The sequence below is a fragment of the Heptranchias perlo genome, chromosome 5 (assembly GCF_035084215.1).
Source record: "Heptranchias perlo isolate sHepPer1 chromosome 5, sHepPer1.hap1, whole genome shotgun sequence".
NCBI classification, from domain to species: Eukaryota; Metazoa; Chordata; class Chondrichthyes; order Hexanchiformes; family Hexanchidae; genus Heptranchias; species Heptranchias perlo.
This window is the reverse complement of record NC_090329.1, coordinates 93,586,565-93,613,429: the sequence shown is the minus strand read 5'-3', so window position 1 is coordinate 93,613,429 and position 26,865 is coordinate 93,586,565. Positions and strand designations below refer to the sequence as shown.

Sequence of the window (26,865 nt, the reverse complement as noted above, 5' to 3'; positions counted from 1 at the left end):
GAATTGGTGGTTAGGGAACAGAGTTCGTGACAGGGGCCGTAGCTAATGGCTTTGGTTTCCCCAATATTTAATTGGATGAAATTTCAGCTCATTCAGGACTGTATTTAAGGAAAGCAGTCTCACAGCACGAACAGCGAAATAGTTGGTGGTGAGGTAGAGCTGGGTGTCGTCAACTTACATGTGGAATCTGATGTGTTTTCGGATGCAGTCACCAAGGGACAACATGTGGATGAGAAATAGGAGGGGGCCAAGGATATATCCTTGGAGACTCCAAACGTAACAGCAAAAGGGTGGGAAGAGAAGCCATTGCAGGAAATTCTCTGGCTATGACTGGATAGACAAGAGTGGAGCCAGGCGTGGGCAGTCCCACTCAGCTAGACGATGGAGATGGGTGTTAGAGGAAGATGGTGTGGTCAACCATGTCAAAGGATGCTGACAGGTCAAGAAGGGCTAGTGCACCATGGTCAGAGTCACAGAGGATATTATTTGTGACTTTGATAAGGGCTGTTTCAGTGCTGTGGCAGGGGCAAAAATCTGATAGGAGACATTCAAAACATGAAGTTGCAAGATAGGCATGGATTTGGGAGGAGACAACACATTGAAGGACTTGAGAGGAAAGGGAGATTGGAAGGACAGAGGGGTCAAGGGTGGCTTTATATATTTTTTTAAAAATACGTTCATGGGATGTGGGCGTCGCTGGCAAGGCCAGCATTTATTGCCCATCCCTAATTGCCCTCGAGAAGGTGATGGCGAGTAGCCTTCTTGAACCGCTGCAGTCTGTGTGAAGGTTCTCCCACAGTGCTGTTAGGAAGGGAGTTCCAGGATTTGACCCAGCGACGATGAAGGAACAGCAATATATTTCCAAGTCGGGATGGTGTGTGACTTGGAGGGGAACGTGCAGGTGGTGTTGTTCCCATGTGCCTGCCACCCTTGTTCTTCTAGGTGGTAGAGGTCACGGGTTTGGGAGGTGCTGTCGAAGAAGCCTTGGCGAATTGCTGCAATGCATCCTGTGGATGGTACACACTGCAGCCACAGTGCGCTGGTGAAGGGAGTGAATGTTTAGGGTGGTAGATGGGGTGCCAATCATGCTTTGTCCTGAATGGTGTCGAGTTTCTTGTGTTGTTGGAGCTGCATTCATCCAGGCAAGTTGAAAGTATTCCATCACACTCCTAACTTGTGCCTTGTGGAAAGGCTTTGGGGAGTCAGGAGGTGAGTCACTCACCGCAGAACACCCAGCATCTGACCTGCTCTTGTAGCCGCAATATTTATATGGCTGGTCCAGTTAAGTTTCTGGTCAATGGTGACCCCCAGGATGATGTTGGTGGGGGAATTTGGCGATGGTAATGCAGTTGAATGTCATGGAGAGGTGGTTAGACTCTTGTTGGAGATGGTCATTGCCTGGCACGAATGTTACTTGCCACTTATCAGCCCAAGCCTGGATGTTGTCCAGGTCTTGCTGCATGCGGGCACGGACAGCTTAGTTATTTGAGGGTTTGTGAACGGAACTCAACACTCTGCAATCATCAGCGAACATCCCCATTTCCGACCTTATAACGCAAGGAAGGTCATTGATGAAGCAGCTGAAGTTGGTTCGGCCTTGGACACTGCCTTGAGGAACCCCTGCAGCAATGTCCTGGGGCTGAGATGATTAGCCTCCAACAACCATCTTCCTTTGTGCCAGGTATGACTCCAGCCACTGGAGAGTTTCCCCCCGATTCCCATTGACTTCAATTTTACGAGGGCTCCTTGGTTGCCACACTCGGTCAAATGCTACCTTGATCTCAAGGGCAGTCACTCTCACCTCACCTCTGGAATTCAGCTCTTTTGTCCATGTTTGGACCAAGGCTGTAACAAGGTCTGGAGCAGAGTGGTCCTGGCGGAACCCAAACTGAGCATCGGTGAGCAGGTTATTGGTGAGTAAGTGCAGCTTGATAGCACTGTCAACGACACCTTCCATCACTTTGCTGATGATTGAGTAGACTGATGGGGCGGTAATTGGCCGGATTGGATTTGTCCTGCTTTTAGTGGACAGGGCAATTTTCCACATTGTTGGGTTGATGTCAGTGTTGTAGCTGTACTGCAACAGTTTGGCTGGAGGCGCAGCTAGTTCTGGAGCACAAGTCTTCAGCACTACAGCCGGGATGTTGTCGGGGCCCATAGCCTTTGCTGTATCCAGTGCACTTGGTCGTTTCTTGATATCACGTGGAGTGAATAGAATTGGCTGAAGACTGGCTTCTGTGATGGTGGGGATATCAGAAGGATCATCTACTCTGCACTTCTGGCTGAAGATGGTTGCAAACGCTTCAGCCTTGTCTTTTGCACTCATGTGCTGGACTCCACCATCATTGAGGATGGGGATGTTTACAGAGCCGCCTCCTCCTGTTAGTTGTTTAATTGTTCACCACCGTTCACAACTGGATGTGGCAGGGCTGCAGAGCTTCGATCTGATCTGTTGGTTGTGGAATCGCTTAGCTCTGTCTATAGCATGTTGCTTGCGCTGTTTAGCATGCATGTAGTCCCGAGTTGTAGCTTCACCGGGTAGGCACCTCATTTTTAGGTACGCCTGGTGCTGCTCCTGGCATGCTCTTCTACACTCCTCATTGAACCAGGGTTGATCCCCTGGCTTGTTGGTAATGGTAGAGTGAGGAATATGCCAGGCCATGGGATTACAGATTGCGCTAGAATACAATTGTTTATTGAGTGGGTGTTGATGGCAGATGTGAATGAGGGGGCAGATGCTGAGGAGAGAGAACCACTTACAGTATCAGCAAGCACAGGGGCCAGGAAAAGAAGTTGGGTGGTCAGCAGTCTAGTGGGAATTGGGTTGAGAGAGCAGAAGGTGGGTCTCATGGACAAGATGAGCATGTAGAGCACATTGGTGGGGGGGGGAGGAAGAGGGGAAAAAGGAGAGAGAAACTAGAGAAAGATGCAAGTTCTGGGATAGGTCAGGGAGGGATGCGGCTGAGGCAACTGAACAGATAGTCTCAATCTTATTGAATTCTGTAAATAAAAGCCGTGGACTCAAACTGGGATGAGGTAAGATGAACAGTTAGATTTTACTATATAACAGTGATATGACAAACAGACCACCCAGGGAAAAATTTAAGTGTGTGTAACATCAGCAAATTGAACAGAGTACTTGGCAAATTTTGGTGAAAGAACTGATTAAGGGTATAAGAGATAAACCAGTGGGGTTTTTTTTTAGGCTGGCCAGATGAATTGTAATGGTCTTTTCCAGCATCATACATTGCTAGGTTTCTAAAGTCAAGAACAAGTCGTGTTCCCATCCTATTGACCAGGGAAATGTCAAGCAGTGAGTTTTAAAATGAAAAAAGTCCTGTAAAGTGCTATGTCAATGTGATTACAATAGCACTTCTACCGTTAGTGGAGAAAATTAAGTTTCCATGTCCTAATAATTTGCAATGTTTGTTTTTTTTAAAAAAGCACATCAAGATAGTTCATGACTTCAGGATTAGATACAGATTTCCTAAAAAAAAAGTTTCAAAACACTATACAATTTGTTTACTTCATTAACTTCAGACCACATTTATTTTCTGGTCAGCAAACGATAATAAATTAAATGTTTTGATAAATCAGATACTAAAGATGACGATCACCACATATGTAGCTTGTTAATCAATACACATCCATGATGTGGAGATGCCGGTGATGGACTGGGGTGGACAAATGTAAGGAATCTTACAACATTCAGCCCCTTGTGCCTGCTCCGCCATTTGATAAGATCATGGCTGATCTGTGATCTAGCTCCATATACCTGCCTTTGGCCCATATCCCTTGATACCTTTGGTTGCCAAAAAGCTATCCATCTCATTTAAATTTAGCAATTGAGCTAGTAATAAAGGCTGACTGCAGCGCTGTAAGGTGTTTGGTTTTTAACATGGCAACCATAGTACAAGTGAAGCTTTCTAACATTACAATTTATTTTTAAACACTACTCTGTAGAGAACAGCTACATCTAATAAACAAGTCTTAGGCTGACATGTCAATAAATCAGCAAACTGAACTATAGATGAGCAATTCAATGAAGGTCTGAACTATTTCTCTGTTTATCTGATGAGTAGCTGCCAGATTGGGAAAAAGTGCCAGAGAATGCCAGGTTTGATCACCAGTCTGTGCTGAGTTAGCTGGTCTCAGCCAGACAGCAGTCAGAGCTTTATAATTGGTCTCAGCACTCCGGGTTAATCTCCTATTTAAAAGTGGAGAACAAAGAAAGGCACAGCAATCTCCCAATTACTTAAATGACCCATGAGGTCAATGAGCCCGCCATTTTACACAGCGAGTTATGATCTGGAATGCACAGCCTGAAAGGTTGGTGGAAGCAGATTCAATAGTAACTTTCAAAAGGGAACTGGATATATACTTGAAAAGGAGAAATTTGCAGGGCTAGGGGAAAGAGCAGGGGAGTGGGACTAGTTGGAGAGCTCTTTCAAAGAGCCAGCACATACACGATGGGCCGAATGGCTTCCTTAATAACAAGAAATGAGAGGAGTAGGCCATCCAGCCCCTCGAGCCAGCTCTGCCATAAGACCATGGCTGATCATCTACCTCAACGCCATTTTCCTGTACCATCTCCATATCCCTTGATGCCTTTAACATCTAGAAATCTAACAATCACTGTTTTGAATGTACTCAATGACAGCCTCCACAGCCCTCGGGTAGAGAATTCCAAAAATTCACCACCCTCAGTGAAGAAATTTCTCATCTCAGTCCTAAATGGCCTACCCCTTATTCTGAGACTGTGACCCCTGGTTCTAGAATCCCTAGCCAGGGGAAACATCCCCCCCTGCATCTACCCTGTAAGAATTTTGTGTGTTTCAATTAGATCACCTCTCATTCATCTAAACTCTAGACAATACAGGCCAAGTCTACTCAATCTCTCCTCACACGACAATCCCGTCATCCCAGGAATCAGTCTGGTGATCCTTCGTTGCACTCCCTCCATGGCAAGTATATCATCCTTCCTTCGGTAAGGAGACCAAAATTGTACACAATACTCCAGGTACAGTCTCACCAAGGCCCCATATAATTGCAGTATGACATCTTTACTCCTGTACTCAAATCCTCTTGTAATAAAGGCCAACATACCATTTGCCTTCCTAATTGCTTGCTGCACCTGCATGTTAACTTTCAGTGACTCATGTACAAGGACACCCAGGTCCCTTTGAAAATCAACATTTCCCAATCTATCACCATTTAAAATACACTCTGCATTTCTGTTTTTCCTACCAAAGTGGATAACTTCACATTTTTCCACATTATATACAATCTGCCATGTTCTTGCCCACTTAGCCTGTCTATAGCCCCATGGTCTTTTTGCATCCTCCTCACAACTCACATTTCCACCCAGTTTTGTGTCATCAGCAAACTTGGAAATTACATTTGGTCCTCTCATCTAAATCCACCCCTTCTGTGCTGTATGATGCGATGAATCATCCCTAAATAATGGCCATTTAAACAAGGCAGCAGATGGAATGGGCCAGCATGTGTGTGGATCTGTACCTTCAGAAGAAGGAGGGGAAAAAATTGGCAAGAAAAAAAAATCCAGTTACAGCAGAATAATTCAGAAAAGCATGCTTTCACTTCAAAAAATGTAAGTTCAAAGATTGAAGAAAAGGACTGTATATAGTCCCTTGTTCAACAACGTCCTGACGCCATCAATGACGGCAGGTGGGGGGGGGGGGGGGGGGGGGGGGAGGGAGAAGGAGGGGGAGGAGAGGAGGGGAAGGGAGACGAAAAAACTAAGACACCATATTACTTCATTTAAAAAATTATGGATATTTCAAAGGAAGTCTTACAAATATAGGGTCCAACACATTTGCATTTATATAACGCCTTTAATGTAGTAAAGCATCCTAAGGTGCTTCACAGAAGCAAACAAACACTGATCCAAATAAAGATATTAGGACAGGTGACCAAAAGCTTGGTCAAAGATGTAGGTTTTAAGGAGAGTCAAGGAGGAGAGGTAGAGGGGTTTAGGGAGGGAATTCCAGAGCTCAGGGCCTATGCAGCTGAAGGTATGTCCGCCAATGGTGGAGTGAAGAAAAACGGGAATGCTCAAGAGGCCAGAATTGGAGGAACGCAGAGAACTCGGAGGGTTGTAAGGCTAGAGGAGGTTATAGAGATTGGGAGGGGTGAGGCCATGGAGGGATTTTACAACAAGGATGAGCATCTGGACCAGGAGCCAATGTAGATCAGTGAGTACAAGGGTGATGGAAATGGAGGACCTACATCAACAAAAAGCCATGAGACCTATGGAATAAGAAATTCTGCGATGTTTACCATGGTCTCTACAGGGAGACTACAATTTCCACAGCTGAAACCAGGCTATTGCAAATTGCCCTACATTCATCTATTGTAAACAATTTTACAACACCAAGTTATAGTCCAGCAATTTTATTTTAAATTCACAAGCTTTCGGAGGCTTCCTCCTTCGTCAGGTGAACATTTACCTGAGGAAGGAGGAAGCCTCCGAAAGCTTGTGAATTTAAAATAAAATTGCTGGACTATAACTTGGTGTTGTAAAATTGTTTACAATTGTCAACCCCAGTCCATCACCGGCATCTCTACATTAATCTAGGCATGACTACATTCCCTTTCAGTATATATCTAAAGATCCCGCTCCCTCAAATGCTTTGTGTTGGCTTCTGAAGTGGAAAAAAAAGGAAAAAATAGCTGGTTTTAAACACCCTAGTTTAAAAGCAGGTGGTAATGAAGCATTCTTGAACAGCAGAAACAAAGTACAACTAGGTGGAGCAACAATGCCTCACTTTGGTTATTCAAAATAAGGTTTGAATATTCAGTGTTTTTTTCCCCACTTAGCAGTAAAGCGATTAGAGACTCCTTCTTTACTACTGAAGTTGAACCAATGGGATACAATTGTTCTAGTTATCTCCATCAGTTTATCTTCTTGTATTCTCCTCTACTTCATGATTTTCAGCACCAATGCAAGCTTTTGTATTGTACGCAAATCATGAAAGTGAAAATACTTTAGATTGGAATTATGTCTATTACTGGAATCCAGTGGCAATACTTACAGCTGGAAGGACTGATCACAAGTATATAACTATAGGTAGTAAAGCTTAGTTCACTCAACTGTGTTGACCTTATACACAACAGATATTCCAAGTTTTCACTCACCAATACATTTCAAAAAATCATGGTCTGGCAGCAGGTCAGGTGCTTAGCTATAAGCAAGGGCTTACATAATCTACCCTTGCATATATCAGAAATCATGCTCCAGCTTCACTGCCTCACTAGTCTGATAAAATTTTACAGTAAAATCTTGATATTTACTATTTGATAATCCACCACAAATAAAGTATACAAGTTTCAACAATTATTTGCAGTTCCCTTGTGAAAAAGTAAATTGTACTCCTCTAGAAGATCAGGAACATACCCTACTCAGGCAGAGAATGGTGCTGGACACAAGGTGGGAGCAGGGGCGGGGGGTGGTGAGAAAGAATAAAAGGCTTGTAATGTCAACTTTGCAAGTTTAAAACTGATGCTTTAGATAGCAACTGAAGGCAAAAAGGGAAAATAATTCATGGCAGCCCGCACAAAATTTAGCAAATATTCCTTTCTCCAACCTCACATTCGATGCATGGCCTATTAGGTTTGCTCTGCACCTCAACCCTTACATACAAAAATTACAATGTCTAAGCTATTTTTTTTTAACATTTTCCCAGCTCAGGTATTCCAACAAGATGGCAAAAAATCTGAACGCACGTCTAAATGACTAGGAGGCTAAGTTAACAAACAAACAATGTGATTACCCCAATCTTTCAGTAGACAGAATTAATATACTCAAGACAGAGACTCAGGCTACAATTAAACAGTCAATTAACTTAACATGTAAATGAACAGTACTCAGTGCAAGAGTGTATTTGGACTGATGTCCCCATACCTACAATAAATATGCATCCCTGAGCCATATTTCAACATAACTAATCCCAAAAATGGTTGTACACATTGAATGAAATACTGTCGTGATGTCAAACTAGTACAAACCCTCTACTGGTTGTAGACTGATTCAGACAGTTAGCCCGTTTGGACTAAGAAAAAGACAAGGATCAAGCACACTGGTTAGAAGTGCTGCAAGGAGGAAAAAGGAATATTAAAAAGATTTGAAACATTATAGAATTTACAGCACAGAAACAGGCCATTCGGCCCAATAGGTCTATGCCGGTATTTATGCTATACATGAGCCTCCTCCCACCTTACTTCATTTCAGCCTATCAGCATATCCTTCCATTCCTTTCTCCCTCATTTACTTATCCAGCTTCCCATTAAATGCATCGCGCTATTTGCCTCAACTACCCCATGTGGTAGCAAGTTCCACATTCTAACCACTCTCTGAGTAAAGAAGTTTCTCCTGAATTCCTTATTGGATTTATTAGTGACTACCTTATATTCATGGCTCCTATATCAACTCTCAACCTTCTCTTTACCAGTGAAAAAATGTCCAATTTAGGTAATCACTCCTCATAATCCAATTATAAAGTGAGAAGCTGAGGCAAAGAATTGGAGTGCTGTGCATAAAGATTCAAGATTAAAACTTGAAAAAGGCATGATAAAATTAGCACTACCAATACCTAAAGAACACCATAAATATAGGAAGTGTAGTAGGGAGGTTTAAAAAAAAATTAGGACTACCATAGTAATATAGAAATAAATAGCAATGGCTTTTATAAGCATATAAAAGAGTTAAAAATACTTAGAAAGTTTAGGCCCACTCAGGAATGAAGGAGGGAGGATGTGGAGGACAGTGCGGCAGAGATATTTTTCATTTGTAAAAAAAAATTGTAAATGTAGGTGGACTGGAAGGATATTAGAGATAACTATGAAAGGAACTGCTTCTAAAAAAAAACCTCAGTGGATAAGTCACCATTCCTAGATAGTATGTATCCTAGAAAATTAAAAAGCAGGGTGATTGAGGGAATTTGAAAAATTGTGAACAAATAAGGAAATTGTGCCATGAGACTGGCAAATAGCCAATATAACATCTTTGTTCAAGAAGGAACCAAATGATAAACCAGGTAGTCTATCTGTTGTGGGCAAACTTTAGAATCTATAATCAAGATAAAATTAGTGAGCGTTTAGAAATGCATGAATGAATCAAGGATAGAAAGTTGATGAACAGACAATGAAATTAGAATAAGTGGTGTTGCTCAGACTGGAGAAAGGTTGGTGTACCTCAGAGGTCAGTGCTTGGATCCACTTTTGCTCCCTCTATACAGTATATAGACAGGAACAGGGACCACAACCGTGACATTTGCTGATGACACAAAAGAGGGTGGTGGGGGGTTGATATAAAAGTAGCCAGGTTAGCAGAACAGGTAACAAATGCAATTTAACGCAAGAAATAGGAGTAGACCACACGGCCCCTCAAGCCAGCTCCACCATTCAATAAGATCATGGCTGGCCTTTGGCCTCAACTCCAATTTCCCGCCTGATACCCATATCCCTCGATTCCAAAAATCTATATCAGTCTTGAACATATTCAACAACTCAGCGTCCACAGCCCTCTGAAGCAGAGAATTCCAAAGATTCACAATCCTCCGAGTGAAGCAATTCCTCATCTGCCTTAAATGACTGATCCCTTATCCTGAGACTATGTCCCGTAGCCCTAGACTCGCCAGTCAGAGGAAACAACCTCAGTATCTACCCTATCACATCCCCTCAGAATCGTATGTTTCAACGTGATCACCTCTCATTCTTCTAAAGTAGCAAGTACTCTTGTACTCCAACCCTCTTGCAATAAAGGCCAACATGCCATTTGCCTCCCTAATTGCTTGCTGTACCTACATGCTAACTGTGTTTCTTGTACAAGGACACCCAGATCTCAACACCAACATTTAATAGTTTCTCACCAAATATTCTGCTTTTCTATTCTTCCTACCAAAGTGAATAACATCACATTTCCCCACATTATACTCCACCTGCCACTTTCTTGCCCACTCACTTAACTCGTCTATATCCCTTTGCAGACTCTGTCCTCCTCAGCCTACTTTCCCACCTAACTTTGTATCATCAGCAAACTTGGATATTTTACACTCTATCCTTTCATCTCAGATGTTAAAATAGATTGTAAATGCCGAGGCCCCAGCACTGATCCTTGCGGCACCCCACTGGTTGCAGCCTGCCAACCTGAAAATGATTCCTACTCTGTTTTCTGTCTGTTAACCATTCCTCTCTCCATGCTAATATATTATCCCCAACCCCATGAGCCCTTATCTTGCATAGCAACCTTTTATGTGGCACCTTATCAAATGCCTTTTGGAAATCCAAATATACTACGTCAATTGGTGCCCCTTTATCTACCCTGGTAGTTACATCCTCAAAAAGAACTCTAATAAATTTATCAAACATTATTTCCCTTTCATAAAACCTTGTTGACTCTGCCTAATCATATGATGATTTAAGTGCCCTGTTGCAACTTCCTTAATAATGATTCCAGCATTTTCCTGACAACTGATGTCAGGCTAACTGGCCTGTAGTTCCGTTTTCTCTCTCCCTCCTTTCTTGAATAGTAGGGTTACATTTGCTACCTTCCAATCTGCTGGGACTGTTTTAGAATCCAAGGAATTCTGTAAGATCACAACCAATGCATCTCTGCAGCCACCTCTTTTAGAATCCTAGGATGAGGGCCATCAGGTCCAGGGGATTTGTTGGCTTTTAATCCCATTAGTTTGTCTAGTACTTTTTCTCTACTGATATTAATTGTTTCAAGTTCCTCACACTCATATGCCCATTGGTTCCCCACTATTTTTGGTATGCTTTTTGTGTCTTCTACTGTGAAGACAGATACAAAATATTTGTTTAACACCTGTCATTTCCTTATTCCCCATTATAATTTCTTCTGTCTCAGCCTCTAAGGGGTCAAGGTTTACTTTTGCTACTCTCTTTTTACATACTTGTAGAAGCTCTTAGAAGTTGTTTATTTCTTGCTCGTTTACTCATTCTATTGTCTCCCTTTTTAATCAATTTTTTGGTCATCCTTTGCTGGTTTCTAAAACTTTCCCAATCCTCATGGTAAATTCTATTATTGTTCCTAACATTATAAGCCTCTTTTAATCTAATACTATACTTAACTTCTTTAGTTAGCCACGGATGGATCGCTTTTCCCATGGAGTTTTTAATTTCTCAATGGAATGTCTTAGTTGAGAATTCTGAAATATTTCTTTAAATGTCTGCCACTGCTTGTCTACCGTCATATCTTTTAATCCAATTTCCAAATCTACCTTAGCCAACTTGCCCCTCATACCTATGCAATTGGCTTTAAGTTTAAGATCTAGTTTCAGACTTAAGTATGTCACTCCCAAACTCAAATTCTATTGATTGCTCTTCCCCAGAGGATCCTTTACTATGATTTTACTAATTAACCCTGTCTCATTACACAATACAAGATCTAAAATAGCCTGTTCCCTGGGTCGTTCCACGACGCACTATTCTCGGAAACGGTCTCTAATGCATTCCATGAACTTGTCCCCCAGACTACCTTTGCCAATTTGATTTGTCCATTCTATATGAAGACTGAAGGCCCCCACGATTATTGTATCACCTTTGTTACAAGCTATTATTTCTTAATTAATACTCTGTCCAACAGTATAGCTATTAGGGGGCCTATAAACTACTCCCACTAGTGTTTGCTGCCCCATGTTATTTCTTATTTCCACCCATACTGATTTAAATTAAGCTCAGGAAGTACAATGTGGATATGTACTAGGTTGCACATTTTAGAAGGAATGGGTGTGTACACCCAATGAGAAGAGACACCCACACAGACAGCAAGAGTAAATGACAATACTGTGCGCAGTTTTGGGCACCTGTAAATGAAAGCACATTAAAGCCATAGAGCACATCAACCATATATTCACCAAATAATGCAGGGATGAAGAAACAATAGCTAGAAGAAAATGTTTCCACTGGAGAGATGGCTAAAAGGTTTAACATTTTTAAAATAATGATGAGGGATCATAAATTTAAAATTAGAATCATAGAATCGTTACATCACATTCTGCCCATCAAGCCTGTGCCAGCTCTTTGTAAGAGCAATTCTATTAGTCCCATTCCCCCACAGCCCTGCAAATTTTTTTCCTTCAAATATTTATCCAATTCCTTTTTCAAAGCTACGAATGAATCTGCATCCACTACCCTTAGGGAATGCATTCCAGATCACAACTACTCGCTGAATAAAAAAGATTTTCCTCATGTTGCCTTTGGTTCTTTTGCCAATCACCGTAAATCTGTCTCCTCGGGTTCTCGACCCTTCTGCCAATGGGAACGGTTTACCTAAACCAGTCATGATTTTGAACATTTCTAACCTTCTCTGATCTAAGGAGAACAACCCCAGCTTCTCCAGTCTACCCACATAACTGAAGTCCCTCATCCCTGGAATCATTCTGGTAAATCTTACCTGGACCCTCTCTAAGGTCTTCACGTCCTTCCTGAAGTGCAGTGCCCAAAATTGGACACAATACTCCAGTTGTGACCGAACCAGTGTTTTATAAAAGGTTCATCATAACCATCTTGTTTTTGTGCTCCATGCCTCTTTATAAAAGCCCAGGATCCCATATGCTTTAACAGCTTTCTCAAACAGCCTTGCCACCTTCAATAACCTATGCACATATACCCCCAGATCTCTGTTCTTGCACCCCCTTTAGAATTGTATCATTTAGTTTATATTGCCTCTCCTCATTCTTCCTGCCAAAATGTATCACTTCGCACTTGTTAAATTTCATCTGCCACACGTCCACCCATTCCACCAGCCTGTCTATGCCCTCTTGAAGCCTATTACGATCCTCCTCACTGTTTACGACACTTCCAAGTTTTGTGTCATCTGCAAATTTTGAAATTCTACCCTGTACACCCAAGTCCAAGTCATTAATGTATCAAAAAAGCTGCGGTCCTAGTACAGACCCTGGGAAACACCACTGTACACCTCCCTCCGGTCTGAAAAACAACCGTTCACCACTACTTTGTTTCCTGTCACTTAGCCAATTTCGTATCCATGCTGCCAATGCCCCTCTTATTTCATTATTAAATTTCGCTGACAAGCCTATTATATGGCATTTTATCAAATGCCTTTTAAAAGTCCATATATACAACAACCTCATTGCCCTCATCAACCCTGTTACCTCAAAAAAACAAGTTAGTTAAACACAATTTGCCTTTAACATGCAGGCTTTCCTCTATTAATCCACATTTGTGTAAGTGACTATTAATTTTATCCCAGATTATTGTTTCTAAAAGCTTCTCCAGAGGTTAAACTAACTGGCCTGTAGTTGCTGAGTTTATCCTGACACCCATTTTTGAACAAGGGTGTAACATTTGCAATTCTCCAGTTCTCTGGCACCACCCCCATATCTAAGGGGGATTGGAAGACTGTGGCCAGCACCTCTGCAATTTCGACCCTTATTTCCCTCAGCAACCTAGGATGCATCCCATCCGGACCAGATGACATCTACTTTAAGCATAGCCAACCTTTCTAGCACCTATCAATTTTCACCCCATCCAGTATCTCAACTACCTCCCCTTTTACTGTGACTTTGGCAGCAACTTGTTCCTTAGTAAAGACAGATGCAAAATACTCATTTAGTACCTCAGCCATGCCCTCTGCCTCCATGCATAGATCTCCTTCTTGGTCCCTAAATCCATAGATCTCCTTTTGGATTCCCTTTTATGTTCACCACCAGTCTGTTCTCATACTCGCTTCGCCCCTCATTTCCTTTTTCACTTCTCTGTACTTTCTATATTCAGCCTGGTTCTCATTTGTATTATCAACTGGACATCTGTCATTCGCCCCCCCTTTCTCTCTCCCCCCATCCAGGGAGCTCTGGCTTTGGGGTTGCCCTACTTTCCCCCTCGTGGGAATGTACCTAGACTGTACCCGAACCATCATCTCTTTAAAGGCTGCCGTTGTTTGATTACAGCTTTGCCTGCTAATCTTGGATTCCAATTTACCTAGGCTAGATCCACTCTCAACCCACTGAAATTGACCCTCCTCCAATTAAGTATTTTTACTCTAGATTGCTCCTTGTCCTTCTCCATAACTAATCTAAACCTTATGATACTATGATCACTGTTCTCTAAATGTTCCCCCACTGACACTTCCTCCACCTCATTCCCCAGAACCAGATCCAGCAATGCCTCCTTCCTCGTTGGGCCGGAAACATAATCAAGAAAGTTCTCCTGAACACACTTGATAAATTTCTTCCCTGCTTTGCCCTTTACACTATTGCTATCCCAGTCTATATTGGGGTAGTTGAAGTCCCCCATTATCGTTACTCTATAGTTCTTGCACCTCTCTAATTTCCCTGCAAATTTGCTCCTCTATATTCTTTTATAATGGCACCTCAATTGTTTAACTCTATCCAAATAGAACTTGTCCTTGACTCCTCTTCTTTCACCAGCACTGCAATATTCTCCTTAATCAATACTGCCACCCCCCTCCTTTTTGTCCTTCTAGATACAGAGTATCCAGGAATATTTAGTACCCAATTCTGCCCTTTTGAGCCAGGTTTCCGCTATCGCCACTACATCCTATTCCCATGTGGCTATTTGCGCCTGCAGCTTACCAACCTTATTTACCATGTTTCATGCGTTTATACACATGTACTCAATCTATCTTCGACCTTCTCATATTCTCTCGGTCTGACCCCACCTAATACTGTACTATTTCTTACTCTAGTGCTATCTGTCTCTCCCCAATCCTTTATGCACCTTGTTTCTCTTTTCTAATGCTACATCCTGGTGCCCATCCCCCTGCTAAATTAGTTTAACCACCCCGCCCCCCCCCGACCACAGCACGAGTGAACCTCCCCATGAGGACATTGGTCCCAGCTCTGTTGAGGTGCAAGCCGTCCGTCTTGAACAGGTCCCTCCTGCCCCAGAGCTGGTCCCAATGCCCCAAGAGTCTGAAGTCCTCCTTCTTGCACCATGTCTCGAGCCACGCATAAACCTGCCATGTCTTCCTATTTCTGTATTCACTAACGCGTGGCACTGGGAGCAATCTAGAGATTACTACTTTTGAGGTCCCGCTTTTTAACTTCCTCCCTAGCTCCTGAAACTCTAGCCGCATGACTTCATCCCTTCATTTTCCTATGTTGTTGGTACCCACATGGACCACGACTTCTGGCTGTTCCCCTTCCCCCCCGCAGAATGTTCTGCACCCTCTCTGATGTCCTTTATCCTGGCATCAGGAAGGCAACACATCATGCGGGGCTCACGTCGATGGTCACGGAAACGCCTGTCTATCCTCCTATCAAATCTATGACTACTGCATTTCTACACTTCATTGTGTCCCCCCCATGCAGTCCTTTGCCCCATGGTGCCATGCTCTAGACTGCATTCCTTCAAGGTGTCGTCACCCTCACTGGTATTCAATTTGAAAATGGCAAACACCAAGATTCCTGCGCTGCCTGCCTCTTCCTACCCTTTCGGATGGCCACCCACTTGGTATCCTGAACTCTGGCTGCGGGGTGACCACCTCCTGGAATGTATAATCCAGGAAACCTTAAACCTCCCTTATGCTCTGCAGTGACTCCAGCTGCTCAACCTCAGCTTGAGCAACTGAAGGCATTTCATGCATGTGGCCCTCCGGGACACATGAAGCATCCTGAAGTTCCGACATGGTGCAGGAATTATAAGCAATGGATCTCAGCTGCCCACCCATTATATTTAGAAACTTTGTTTTCTAAGCTCTTTTCAGATACTTTGACTAATTTGCTTACTGTTCACTTACCCCGATTAACCCATCCTTTTATTCCAGGTCTCTCCGAGCTCTTCCTCTCTTCACTGTCCTTCCCCCTCTGCACCTAATTCCCCCTCACCAAATTCTCACGTTCCCACTCTGTTTGCATTGTGCTTCAGCAGATACTTTCTATACCTTTTGAGAACAGCAGGATATTGTCACCAAGATATCGAGGGGTTCAGAGAAATTTCTCAACAGAATTATTAGGAGCATGGAATGCTTTGCCACAAGGGGGGGTTGAGGGAGAGACCACTGTATTTGTTAAGGGAAAAATTGGATAAATATTTGAAGCCAAGGAAGATAGAGCTATGGGGAAGTGCAGGACAGTGAGATTTGTACTAGATGCCCTAACAAAGGCCAAGCACACACAACAGGCCAAATGGTGTCCTACAGTACTTTAAATCTCTGGTTCTATTAAGATAATTTAGAAGCTAATTTGACAAAGCTATTAAGGATTAAAAAATAATTTCTTTTTAAATTCGTTCATAGGACGTGGGCGTCGCTGGCGAGGCCAGAATTTATTGCCCATCCCTAATTGCCCTTGAGAAGGTGGTGGGGAGCCGCCTTCTTGACCCGCTGCAGTCCGTGAGAAGGTTCTCCCACGGTGCTGTTAGGTAGGGAGTTCCAGGATTTTGACCCAACGACGATGAAGGAACGGCAATATATTTCCAAGTCAGGATGGTGTGTGACATGGAGGGGAACGTGCAGGTGGTGTTGTTCCAATGTGCCTGCTGCCCTTGTCCTTGTCCTTCTAGGTGGTAGAGGTCGCAGGTTTGGGAGGTGCTGTCGAAGAAGCCTTGGCGAGTTGCTGCAGTGCATCCTGTGGATGGTACACATGTGCGCCAGTGGTGGAGGGAGTGAATGTTTAGGATGGTGGATGGGGTGCCAATCAAGCGGGTTGCTTTGTCCTGGATGGTGTCGAGCTTCTTGAGTGTTGTTGGAGCTGCACTCATCCAGGCAAGTGCAGAGTATTCCATCACACTCCTGACTTGTGCCTTATAGATGGTGGAAAGGCTTTGGGGAGTCAGGAGGTGAGTCACTCGCCGCAGAATACCCAGCCTCTGACCTGCTCTTGTAGCCACAGTATTTATATGGCTGGCCCAGTTAAGTTTCTGGTCAATGGTGACCCCCAGGATGTTGATGGTGGGGGATTCGGCGATGGTAATGCCGTTGAATGTCAAGGAGAGGTGGTTAGACACACTCTTGTTGGAGATGGTCATTGCTTGGCACTTGTCTGGTGCGAATGTTACTTGCCACTTATCAGCCCAAGCCTGGATGTTGTCCAGGTCTTGCTGCATGCGGGCACGGACTGCTTCATTATCTGAGGGGTTGCGACTGGAACTGAACACTGTGCAATCATCAGTGAACATCCCTATTTCTGACCTTATGATGGAGGGAAGGTCATTGATGAAGCAGCTTAAGATGGATGGGCCTAGGACACTGCCCTGAGGAACGCCTGCAGCAATGTCCTGGGGCTGAGACGATTGGCCTCCAACAACCGCTACCATCTTCCTTTGTGCTAGGTATGACTCCAGCCAGTGGAGAGTTTTCCCCCTGATTCCCAGATTCCCGAATTATTTTATGACAGACAAATAAACAGCAGAATAATTGACATAAGAACATATTTAAATAGATATGGCTACAATTTTCAAGAAATTGTTAGTCAGGTGCTCGAGCATTACTGGCATGATTGATTAGTTTGCTGGTAATGTTAAAAGAACTTGACTTATCTTCAAGCACTACAGAAACATTTGCTTCTGACGTGCACATCTGCTTTATTGTTTAAATCCAGACACTGTCTTGTCCACTGCAGCCAAACTGGTCAGTTCACTTAAAAAATTTAGTCCCTTCACAAGCATTTGAGTTATTGCCAACCTAGAATGATTTCAATATTCACATAAGCTCGATGGCAGAGGGGATTCATCTTATCCTAAAGAATATTCTTAACTTTAAATTTGTCCATAATATCAAGTGTAATGAACAACCTCAACATTCCATACATGGAAAAAAATCAGAAAGATAAACAATTAAAACATTGAGATGCGACAAGCACACACTTCCCACTGATCACATTTGCCTCCTGCATTGCAATTTTGCAATGCCTGTGTCACACCTAAACATATTTTGAAACAGCAGTAAATACTGGGGTATAATGCCTACAAATGCTTTTTAAAACTTTTGAGTTGCTTTCTATACTTACCTTAGAGGCCTTCCAATGCTAGGTGATCCTGCTACATCTCCAAATTCTGTCTCCCAGCTCCATCCACAGCCAGCCCTCCTGCAAGATATTTACATTGGCACCATTTCATTAAAGATTTAATGAGGGGATGCCTATCAGCCAGTAGGCTGGGGGCCCCTCTCCAGTTCTATGCTCAGGCCCTGGTCTTCGAGTTGACAACAGTCTGCAACTAGACGCTCTGGGCTCCAGCCTTACTCCCACACCCGCAGCAACCCATTGCTATTGTGGCCATCATATCCATGTTGCTTTAACCCATCCCATCCTCTCATCACTGCTTTTCCAAAGCTAAACAGGAAAACCAGCAATTTGTTTCTAAACTGCTAATAGTCCTAGCCTAGGTTGAAATTACAGTGTTCTAAGCACTTGAAAAATGGAGGCCAAGGAGAAGCAGTCAAGGTTATTGGGCAGCAGAATGGGTAGTGAAGGAGCAGAATGGATAAGGAAGGGGGCGGAGCGGTCAGGAGCGGGGAGCTTGAGTTGAGGCAAACAATGTGGGTCTAGGTTCCAACTGAGTTTTCTTCCACCACCCCAGAACAGTTGAAGGGAGTTATCAGCCCTATCTGTCCATTTTAAGCATGCACATATGTAGAAGTTCCTCAACAGGCATCAGGTTTCTTGGGGTGTCTGCCCTCATGAGGATTTGAAAGTTTCTTTGCTTTTTCCAAAACACTTCAATCTGTGGAAACTGAACTCTCAAGGCTTTATTTCTGGCAAGTTCCAGGTTTAAATGTAACTGCTGCTTTGCGATTATAAATTGTTTAATTTTACATTACAGATAAACAATACCTGTGCTTTCTTCTGTTGACATTGAATGCAAAACAAAGTTTGTTCAGGAATGGAATTTATTTTCCTTAGATGGAGAAGTCAAATAGCATTTCATCTTATTCAGCTCTCCCCTACCCAATGCAGCAAGTAAGAGCAAAAAAAACTCTTAAAAGTACAGAGTTTTATTTGAAAATCACAAGCTTTCGGAGGCTTTCTCCTTCGTCAGGTGAGCAAGGAGAAAGCCTCCGAAAGCTTGTGATTTTCAAATAAAAGTTGGACTATAACCTGGTGTTGTAAGATTCCTTACATTCCTTTATTAATGATATGAGGAAATCAGGTGCACACATCAGGCATAAATGTGACACTTTGCATGTGTGAATTCCACTGAATATTTAAAATAGTAGAGACATCAAAGAGGATCTTGTTTTTGTTTTGGGGCCTTGGCTCAGTGGTGGCACTCTCGCTGCTGATTCAGAAGATCTTGGGTTCAAGTCCAAGCAAATTGGCTGATGCGTTTGTGACGACACTTTAAAAGTATGATGTGGCTGTAAAGCACTTTGGCACATCCTAAAGTCGTCAAGGGCTTATATAAATGCAAGTCGTCTTTCTTTCTAGGAGGTGAAAAGACAATGCCAAACTGCACCAGCTAGTGTCTCTACTTCCTTTTTGCCTCCCCCCAGATTCAAAATCTAATCCTAAACAGATCATACAGATGTTAGTACAAATTAAACATTTAGATGTGTGATGGCATTAACTGGCAACAGTCCAATTTGATTTTGAACTGGGTTACTGCAATTTGCTCCATTTTATACCAAGACTAGCTGTGTCTACTTTGAGTACTTGTCCTGCATTTTCTGTTGTACTACTGATTTCAAAATGTTTTAGTAATAATTCCCATTTCTGTATATAATTGGACTAACAAGTGATTTCTTTTCCTTTGAATAATTCTATTCATTTTAAATGAAAAATCCTTGCCAGCTTCCATTACTTATTAAAATAATTTATTGTGCACAGATCTGAAGTGTCAACACAATGTTTACTGAAGCCTAGCGTTACGTGTTCTGTTCCACGCCCATCAAGACAGAAATAACTAGTCAAGTGACTTGGGGAAGTTGCATATTTTACTTGCATGCAGATGGATGACCGGTTTAGCTTGAAGTGCAGTTCACATAACTATTTACTGACCACTATAGCAATTAAGTACATCCTAGATGTTTGCAGTGCCTCTCCACAGCAAACAAAAAATTGCATTCACACCCCATATACTCTATTGTTGAACTCAATCAACAATTTTAAATACACAACTTGCAGTGCTGGAAAGCTACTGATGCAAGATGAGACAATACATTAAAGATTGCACTGAAAACCATCACAGCTTTTAAATGTTGTTAGAGTCCATGGAACAGATACTGCAATACCAAAGAATCCTTGATCAAACATTCAAGCTATGTGGTGAAAGGATAGTCAAAAGAGGGGTGGGGTCGATTAGGGACCAAAAAGGAGATCTTCTCGTGGAGGCAGAGGGCACGGCTGTGTACTTTGCATCTGACTTCACTAAAGGGGATTCTGTCAATGCCACAGTAAAGGAGGTAGCAGAGAAATTGGATATGGTAACAAGAGATAAAAAGGAGATACTTAAAAGGTTTGGCAGTGCTCAAAGTAGAAAAGTCATCCAGTGCGGATGGGATGTATCCTAGGTTGCTGAGGGAAGGGTGGAAATTGCAGAGGCTCTGACCAGTCTACCAATCTTCCTTAGATGTGGGAGCGGTGCCAGAGGACTGGAGGATTGCAAATGTTACACCCCTGTTCAATAAGGGGAGAGGGATAAACACGGCAACTACAAGCCAGTCAGCCCAACAATGGTGGTGGGGAAACAGACATATTAATCCAGGACAAAAATCAATTGGCACTTGGAAAAATATGGGTTAATAAACGAAAGCCAGCATGAATTTGTTGAAGGCAAATCGTGTTTGACTAATCTGATTGAGTTCTTTGATGAAGTAGCGGAGAGGGTTGATGAGTAGTGCAATTGATGTGAATATGGACTTCCAAAAGGCATTTGACAAAGTACCACATGATAGACCCGTTAGCAAAATTGAAGCCCATGCGATTTAATGGGCAGTGGCTGTGTGGATATGAAATTGGCTAAGGGACAGAAAGCAGAGAGTAGTTAACAGTTGCTTTTCAGCGTGCAGTGGTGTCTCCAAGGGGTCAGTGTCGGAACCACTGCTTTTTGATATATATTAATGACCTGGGCTTGGGTACACGGGGCATAATTTCAAAATCTGCAGATAACACGAAACTTGGAAATGTAGTAAACAGTGAGGAGGATATTAACAGACTTCAGGGGGACATAGACAGACTGGTGAAATGGACGGACACATGGCAGATGAAATTTAACACTGAAGTATGAAGCGATTCATTTTGGCAAGGAGAGGCAATATAAACTAAATGGTACAATCTTAAATTTTAAAAGGGGTGCAGGAACAGAGACCTGGGGGTGTACGTACACAAACCTTTGAAGGTGGCAGGACAAGTTGAGAAGGCATATGGGATCCTTGGCTCTATAAATAGAGCCAAGGATCATTTTCACATCGTTCACCTGACGAAGGAGGAAGCCTCCGAAAGCTTGTGAATTTAAAATAAAATTGCTGGACTATAACTTGGTGTTGTAAAATTGTTTACAATTGTCAACCCCAGTCCATCACCAGCATCTCCACATCTATAAATAGAGGCAGAGAGTACAAAAGCAAGAAAGTTATGCTAAACCTCTATGAAACACTGGTTAGACCCCAGCTGGAGTATTGTGTCGAAGTCTGAGCATCACACTAGGAAGGATGTCTAGGCCTTAGCGGGTGCAGAGGAGATTTAGGAGAATGGTACCAGGGATGCTGGACTTCAGTTACGTGGAGAGACCAGAGAAACTGGGGTTGTTCTCCTTAGAACAAGAGAAGGTTAAGGGGAAATTTGACAGAGGTGTTCAAAATCATTACGGGTTTGAATGAGTAAATAAGGAAAAACCGTTGACAGAAGCGTCAGTAAACAGACAACAGACTTAAGGTAATTGGCAGAAGAACCAGAGGCAACATGAAAAAAAATTACACAGCAAATTATGATCTGGAATGCACTCCCTGAAAGGGTGGTGGAAGCAGATTCAATAATAACTTTCAAAAAGGAATTGGATAAATACTTGAAGGGGAAAAATTTGCAGGGCTATGGGGAAAGAGCAAGGGAGAGAGACTAATTAGATAGCTCTTTCGAAGAGCTGTCACAGGCACAATGGGCTGAACGATACAGCACAGGAGACAACCATTCTATTCTATGCATGACAGTATTTGGAAGATTTTTCTCGGCCCTACTCTCTGGAATTCCCTCCCTAAACCTCTCCGCCCCTCTACCTCCTTTAAGATGCTCCTTAAAACCTTCTTTGATCAAGTTTTTGGCCACCTATCCGAACATCTTGTGTAGCTCGGTGTCAAATTTTGTTTGATAATGCTCCAGTGAAGCGCCTTGGGACGTTTTACAACATCGAAAAGGTACTATATAAATGCAAGTTGTTGATGTTGAATTGATTTTTTTTAAAGCATAGATTTCATTTTTAAATATTGGATTTCATTCAAATTGAGTTGCATTTTCAACTTGGGCGGGGGCATAAACAGGGTAGCGGATCGTCTGACCATTATACACCTAGGATAACTGCAGAATTGCAGATATGGGGAAAGGGTGGGAAAGTGAAGTTGAAGTAAAAATCAGATCAGCTACGATCTCATTAAATGGCAGAGCAGGCTCGAGGGGCCGAATGGCCTACTCCTCTCTCTTTATGGTCCTATAGAGCCAGTCAGAAAATACGCTAAATAAAAACATTTTTAAACTCAAATGAAAAAATGTAGATTCAAGTGAAATTCTGTAAAATTGAGTATAAACCACATTACTCCTCCATTTTACACTTGCCACTTCAGTAAGACTTTACCTCTTTGAATTTTGAGTTTATAAAGATTTTTACACGAGTTTACAGTATATGGGAAGGCATTTACAGAGAGTATTCATCAGAAGGAACCAGATGTTAAGCTTTAAGAGCTTTTAGTTTCCTTTCTTTTGTACCATATATTGAAGAAACATTTGTTCAACATTAGCCAAAATAGATTAATGATGGAACTACAAAGGAGACTCTAGGATTTAAAAAGTGAAAAATTTGCACATTAAAAAACTGTCCTCATGTCAGGCATTTTGGAACCTAGCTCATGCAAGAAGCTTTGAATGCAGTTTCCTACTAGTGCATTTACAAAGACACAAACGATTGACTCAGTGCATCTGACCCTAAACACTGAGGCAGCATGGGACTGATTTGAGGACATGTTGCCTCAATGTATTTCAAAAGCCAAATGTTTTTAGTTTGGATACATGTATGCCCAGTTATACAAGACATCTATAAAAATGTGTTTGGCAAGATAAACCAAAACCTATAATTATGTTGTGAGGTGCAAGTCTTATCACCCAGGGCAGAAAGCTATTCAAATGGAATGACAGGTTCAGTCCAAATAACTACAGTGAAATTAATCTAGCAGCAGTTTACTAATTATTTTGCACACAGTGCAAAAAATCAAAAATATACTTTCAACTGCTTTTTTCTGCAATAGAGCTTTACAATCAAATCTAATGTGGATACAAAAAAAGTGTTCATAAACACAGCGCAAGACTTGTGACCCAACAAATAAAGCTCCACGTTTTACCAACACAATCATGGGAAGAGTGTGAAGGTCAAATAAGAAATGCAGAATCTTCTAGAGCAATCATCTGATGCTGTTGTACTTCTACACCAAAACAGCAGTATGTTGCAATTTGTAGCTCTGGGTCGATCAAAGCACCAATTATATTGTATAAAGTCATCATACAGTCCGTGCCATCACTGAAGGGCACTGCTACAGAGGGAAAGCAGAATTGTTCAAGGCTAGCCAACAAATTGATTCATAATGATAGGATTTTGCCGGATTGAAGACCTTAATTTTACAATAATGTACTATTCATAATCGTTCCACTAAACAAATTAGCACCCTCCTCCAAAAAAGGTGCACACACACAACCTTTTGGAGTGACCATACTAATTTTCTTTTCAAAATTAACATGTTTTTACAATTAATGATTTTTGTATTTGCAGCATGATTAAAAACAAAATCTGCACATTTAGAAGAGACTCCTCAGTTTTAAATCCTGCAAAGTAGTGCTAGGACACACCATTTTAAAGAAAAATTTGCAAAACATAACATGTATTAGTTCATATTGACAATATATCATACATTTAGAGAGAGATTATCTACATCAGTTTAAGATATAGCTCACAGTAATTTAATGCGTACCTTTCAGCCTTCTGGAATTTCTAGCTTTGTGGAGCTCATCTTCTTCATTAATAGTGAATAAACCATGGAGCTTCGACTTTGCACTAGTCTTTTTCAACCTCTGTTTGCTGGCAGCGGTCGAACCAGGCATGCTGCTATGAATGTCTTTGCCACTGAACCACTACTGCCACTGATCCAGCAGCCTAGTGAAATGGGTTTAAAGACAACCGCCACAAACCTCCATTCATCTGTGCATTTAGAATAGAATCCTTTTGGCCGAACGATAACAGCTGACAAATACAAACATCCGTGCAGCATTTGGGGGCCGACAGCTCCCCACCTTCCACGTACTAATTAAACACTGCTTTCGCAGGGTTACCTCTCCAGTCTTTTGGCCTGCAGCAAAAGCTCACAATTAGATCCTAGTGCACGCCTTTCTCCTTCCTGCAGAAGCACTTAAGCTTGCAGAGAAAAAAAATTTGATGCACAAAAAAATCCAAAAGAAAATAAAAAACCCACCTATTTAAAATGGTTGCCACAACAACAGTGACATACACAAATGCAATGAAGCTAAAAATGTCTCTTCAGCTGGATGTCACAGCATGCTGGAATGCTCCTACATCATTTGCAACGTTCAGCCGATTCAGGAACTAGCACTATCAAATTAACAGCATTGCCTTTCCCCTCAGCCGTGGCTGGTACTGGGTGGAATAATGCTTGCATAAGCAGCTGACTGCTGGACAGAGACAGAATCCTAAAAAGCTCAAGGCACGAGCTACAAACCAGCTGCTCAATATATTAATGCAGTTTATAGCAGCAACCTACAGAGCAGCATGGGATTTTAAAAAAATAGCACTGATCAGGCTAATTACGATACTGTTCATTTTAACTCAGACACAAGACCAGCAACAGTACATTAAATTGAATGTATAACACCTACAATTTACTTTGAGTCATTCTGAAACCAGTGTGGTGTTAGTCAAATTTTTACACAAATTTAACAAAAGCAGGCAAATCAATTTCCATTCCACACGCAAGCTTTCTGAAGCAGAATACCTCGACTGTGAGGTTTTAAAATATGACACGGTTAACTGCGCTTTCATTCATACCCTTTACTCCAGCATGCCACAGCTACACGCTACAACAAATCTTAATATTTCTTTGCCAACAATTGTAGCACGAAAATTTACATAATGTACCCATGTTTGTTTAATACCACTAATTCATTTAGCAAAATGCAAACATTCCAACTTCATGTATTTTGAGCAAAATCAGGAAAACTATAAATGCCGGACACAAGACATTTCTATAGTCTATTGAACTAAATTTTCTAGTGTATTCTCAACATGCTGGTTGTCTGGGTGACAAAATATTGAGGATAGGTATGACATTGACATTTGAGAACAAAGTCTCAATCACTACAATGTATTACAGTAATTCTAAAGCCTTTATTTTGCACAAAAAAATTCAAACCACCCAGTAATTCAAATTAAGCACATTAAAAAAAAAGCACTTACCTTTTTTGGGCTCAAAGTTCAAAGTTAACAAACAACTTGCATTTATACAGCACCTTTAACGTAGTAAAATGTCCCAAGGCACAGGAGTGTTATCAAACAAACTTCGACACCGAGCCACAGAAGGAGATATTAGGATAGGTGGTCAAAGAGGCAGGATTTAAGGAGCGTCTGAAAAGGAAAAGAGAGAGGTGGAGAGGTTTAGGGAGGGGATTCTGGAGCTTAGGGCCTAGGCGGCTGAAGTCACATCTGTCAATGGTGGAGCGATGAAAATTCTGGATGCACGGGAGTCCAGAATTGGAGGAGCGCAGAGATCTGAGGGTTGTTGGGCTGGAGGAGGTTACAGATAGGGAGCTGCGAGGCCATGGAGGGATTTGAAAACAAGAATGAGAATTTTAAATCGAGGCGTTGTCTGACCAGGAGACACTAGGTTATGGGTGATGGATGAACAGGACTTGGTGCGAGTTGGGATACAGGCAGCAGAGTTTTGGATGAGCTCACATTTACAGGAGGTGCAAGGTGGGAGGCTGGCCAGGAAAGCATTGGAAGAGTCGAGTCTGCAGTTAACAAAGGCATGGATGAGGGTTTCAGCAGCAGATGAGCTGAGGCAGGGGCGGAGACGGGTGATGATATAAAAGGTGGAATTAGGCGGTCTCGGTGATGAAGCGGCTATGAAGTCGGAAGCTCATCTCAGGGTCAAATAGTACAAACAATTTGAATAATGCAACTTTGAATTAAAGAGAGTAGACTCTAGTTATTTCTGCTAAACATTTGAATTTTCACATATATAGCTTAATCAAAATAATTTTTCCTCTTCACTTCTGTATTGGCAAGGTCAGACCACAGATTTTGTTTACAAAGATATAGCAACACATTGCAAGCCCTTAGAAACCAGAGCTACAAGCAGTGGAAGTCTTTTTGGAAACATACCTACTGGTTATATTTACCACAAAAGTATTTGGAAATAAATTAAATAATGCCAATTTTGTAATTTTTCCACATCCAGCTGAAAGCTCCCACCGTACACCACTTTAACATAATAGTCTTACCACACGAACAAATTCATTTTAGCTGGTTTTGTAATACCCCAGTAACAAGGACCTTATGCTACAAGATCGTATATAGTTTCATTGTTATTCTGAACTCCAACCCACTACACAAACACTTCTTCAGTTCAAAGGGTGGTCACAATTCTTTCTTAAATTGGTAACTAATGCTACATGCTGACGACACAAAACTAGG

The 26,865-nt window shown here is 42.0% G+C and overlaps 1 protein-coding gene across 4 annotated transcripts in view; it reads right to left on the bottom strand.

Moving 5' to 3' along the window:
• The window catches only part of map7b (microtubule-associated protein 7b), a 103,885-nt gene that overhangs the window by 64,975 nt on the left and 12,045 nt on the right, over nt 1-26,865 (bottom strand). Inside the window, exon 1 of one of the 4 annotated variants that reach the window (XM_067984804.1) lies at nt 24,131-24,486. The exons of 1 other annotated variant lie outside the window; for it this stretch is intronic. In XM_067984804.1, coding sequence (XP_067840905.1) covers nt 24,131-24,260 — 130 coding nt within the window. In that variant the 5' untranslated portion in view covers nt 24,261-24,486. Of the gene's footprint in view, nt 1-24,130; nt 24,487-26,865 lie in introns of those variants that run through there. 2 more of the 4 variants (XM_067984805.1, XM_067984807.1) reach the window with 2 other exon arrangements.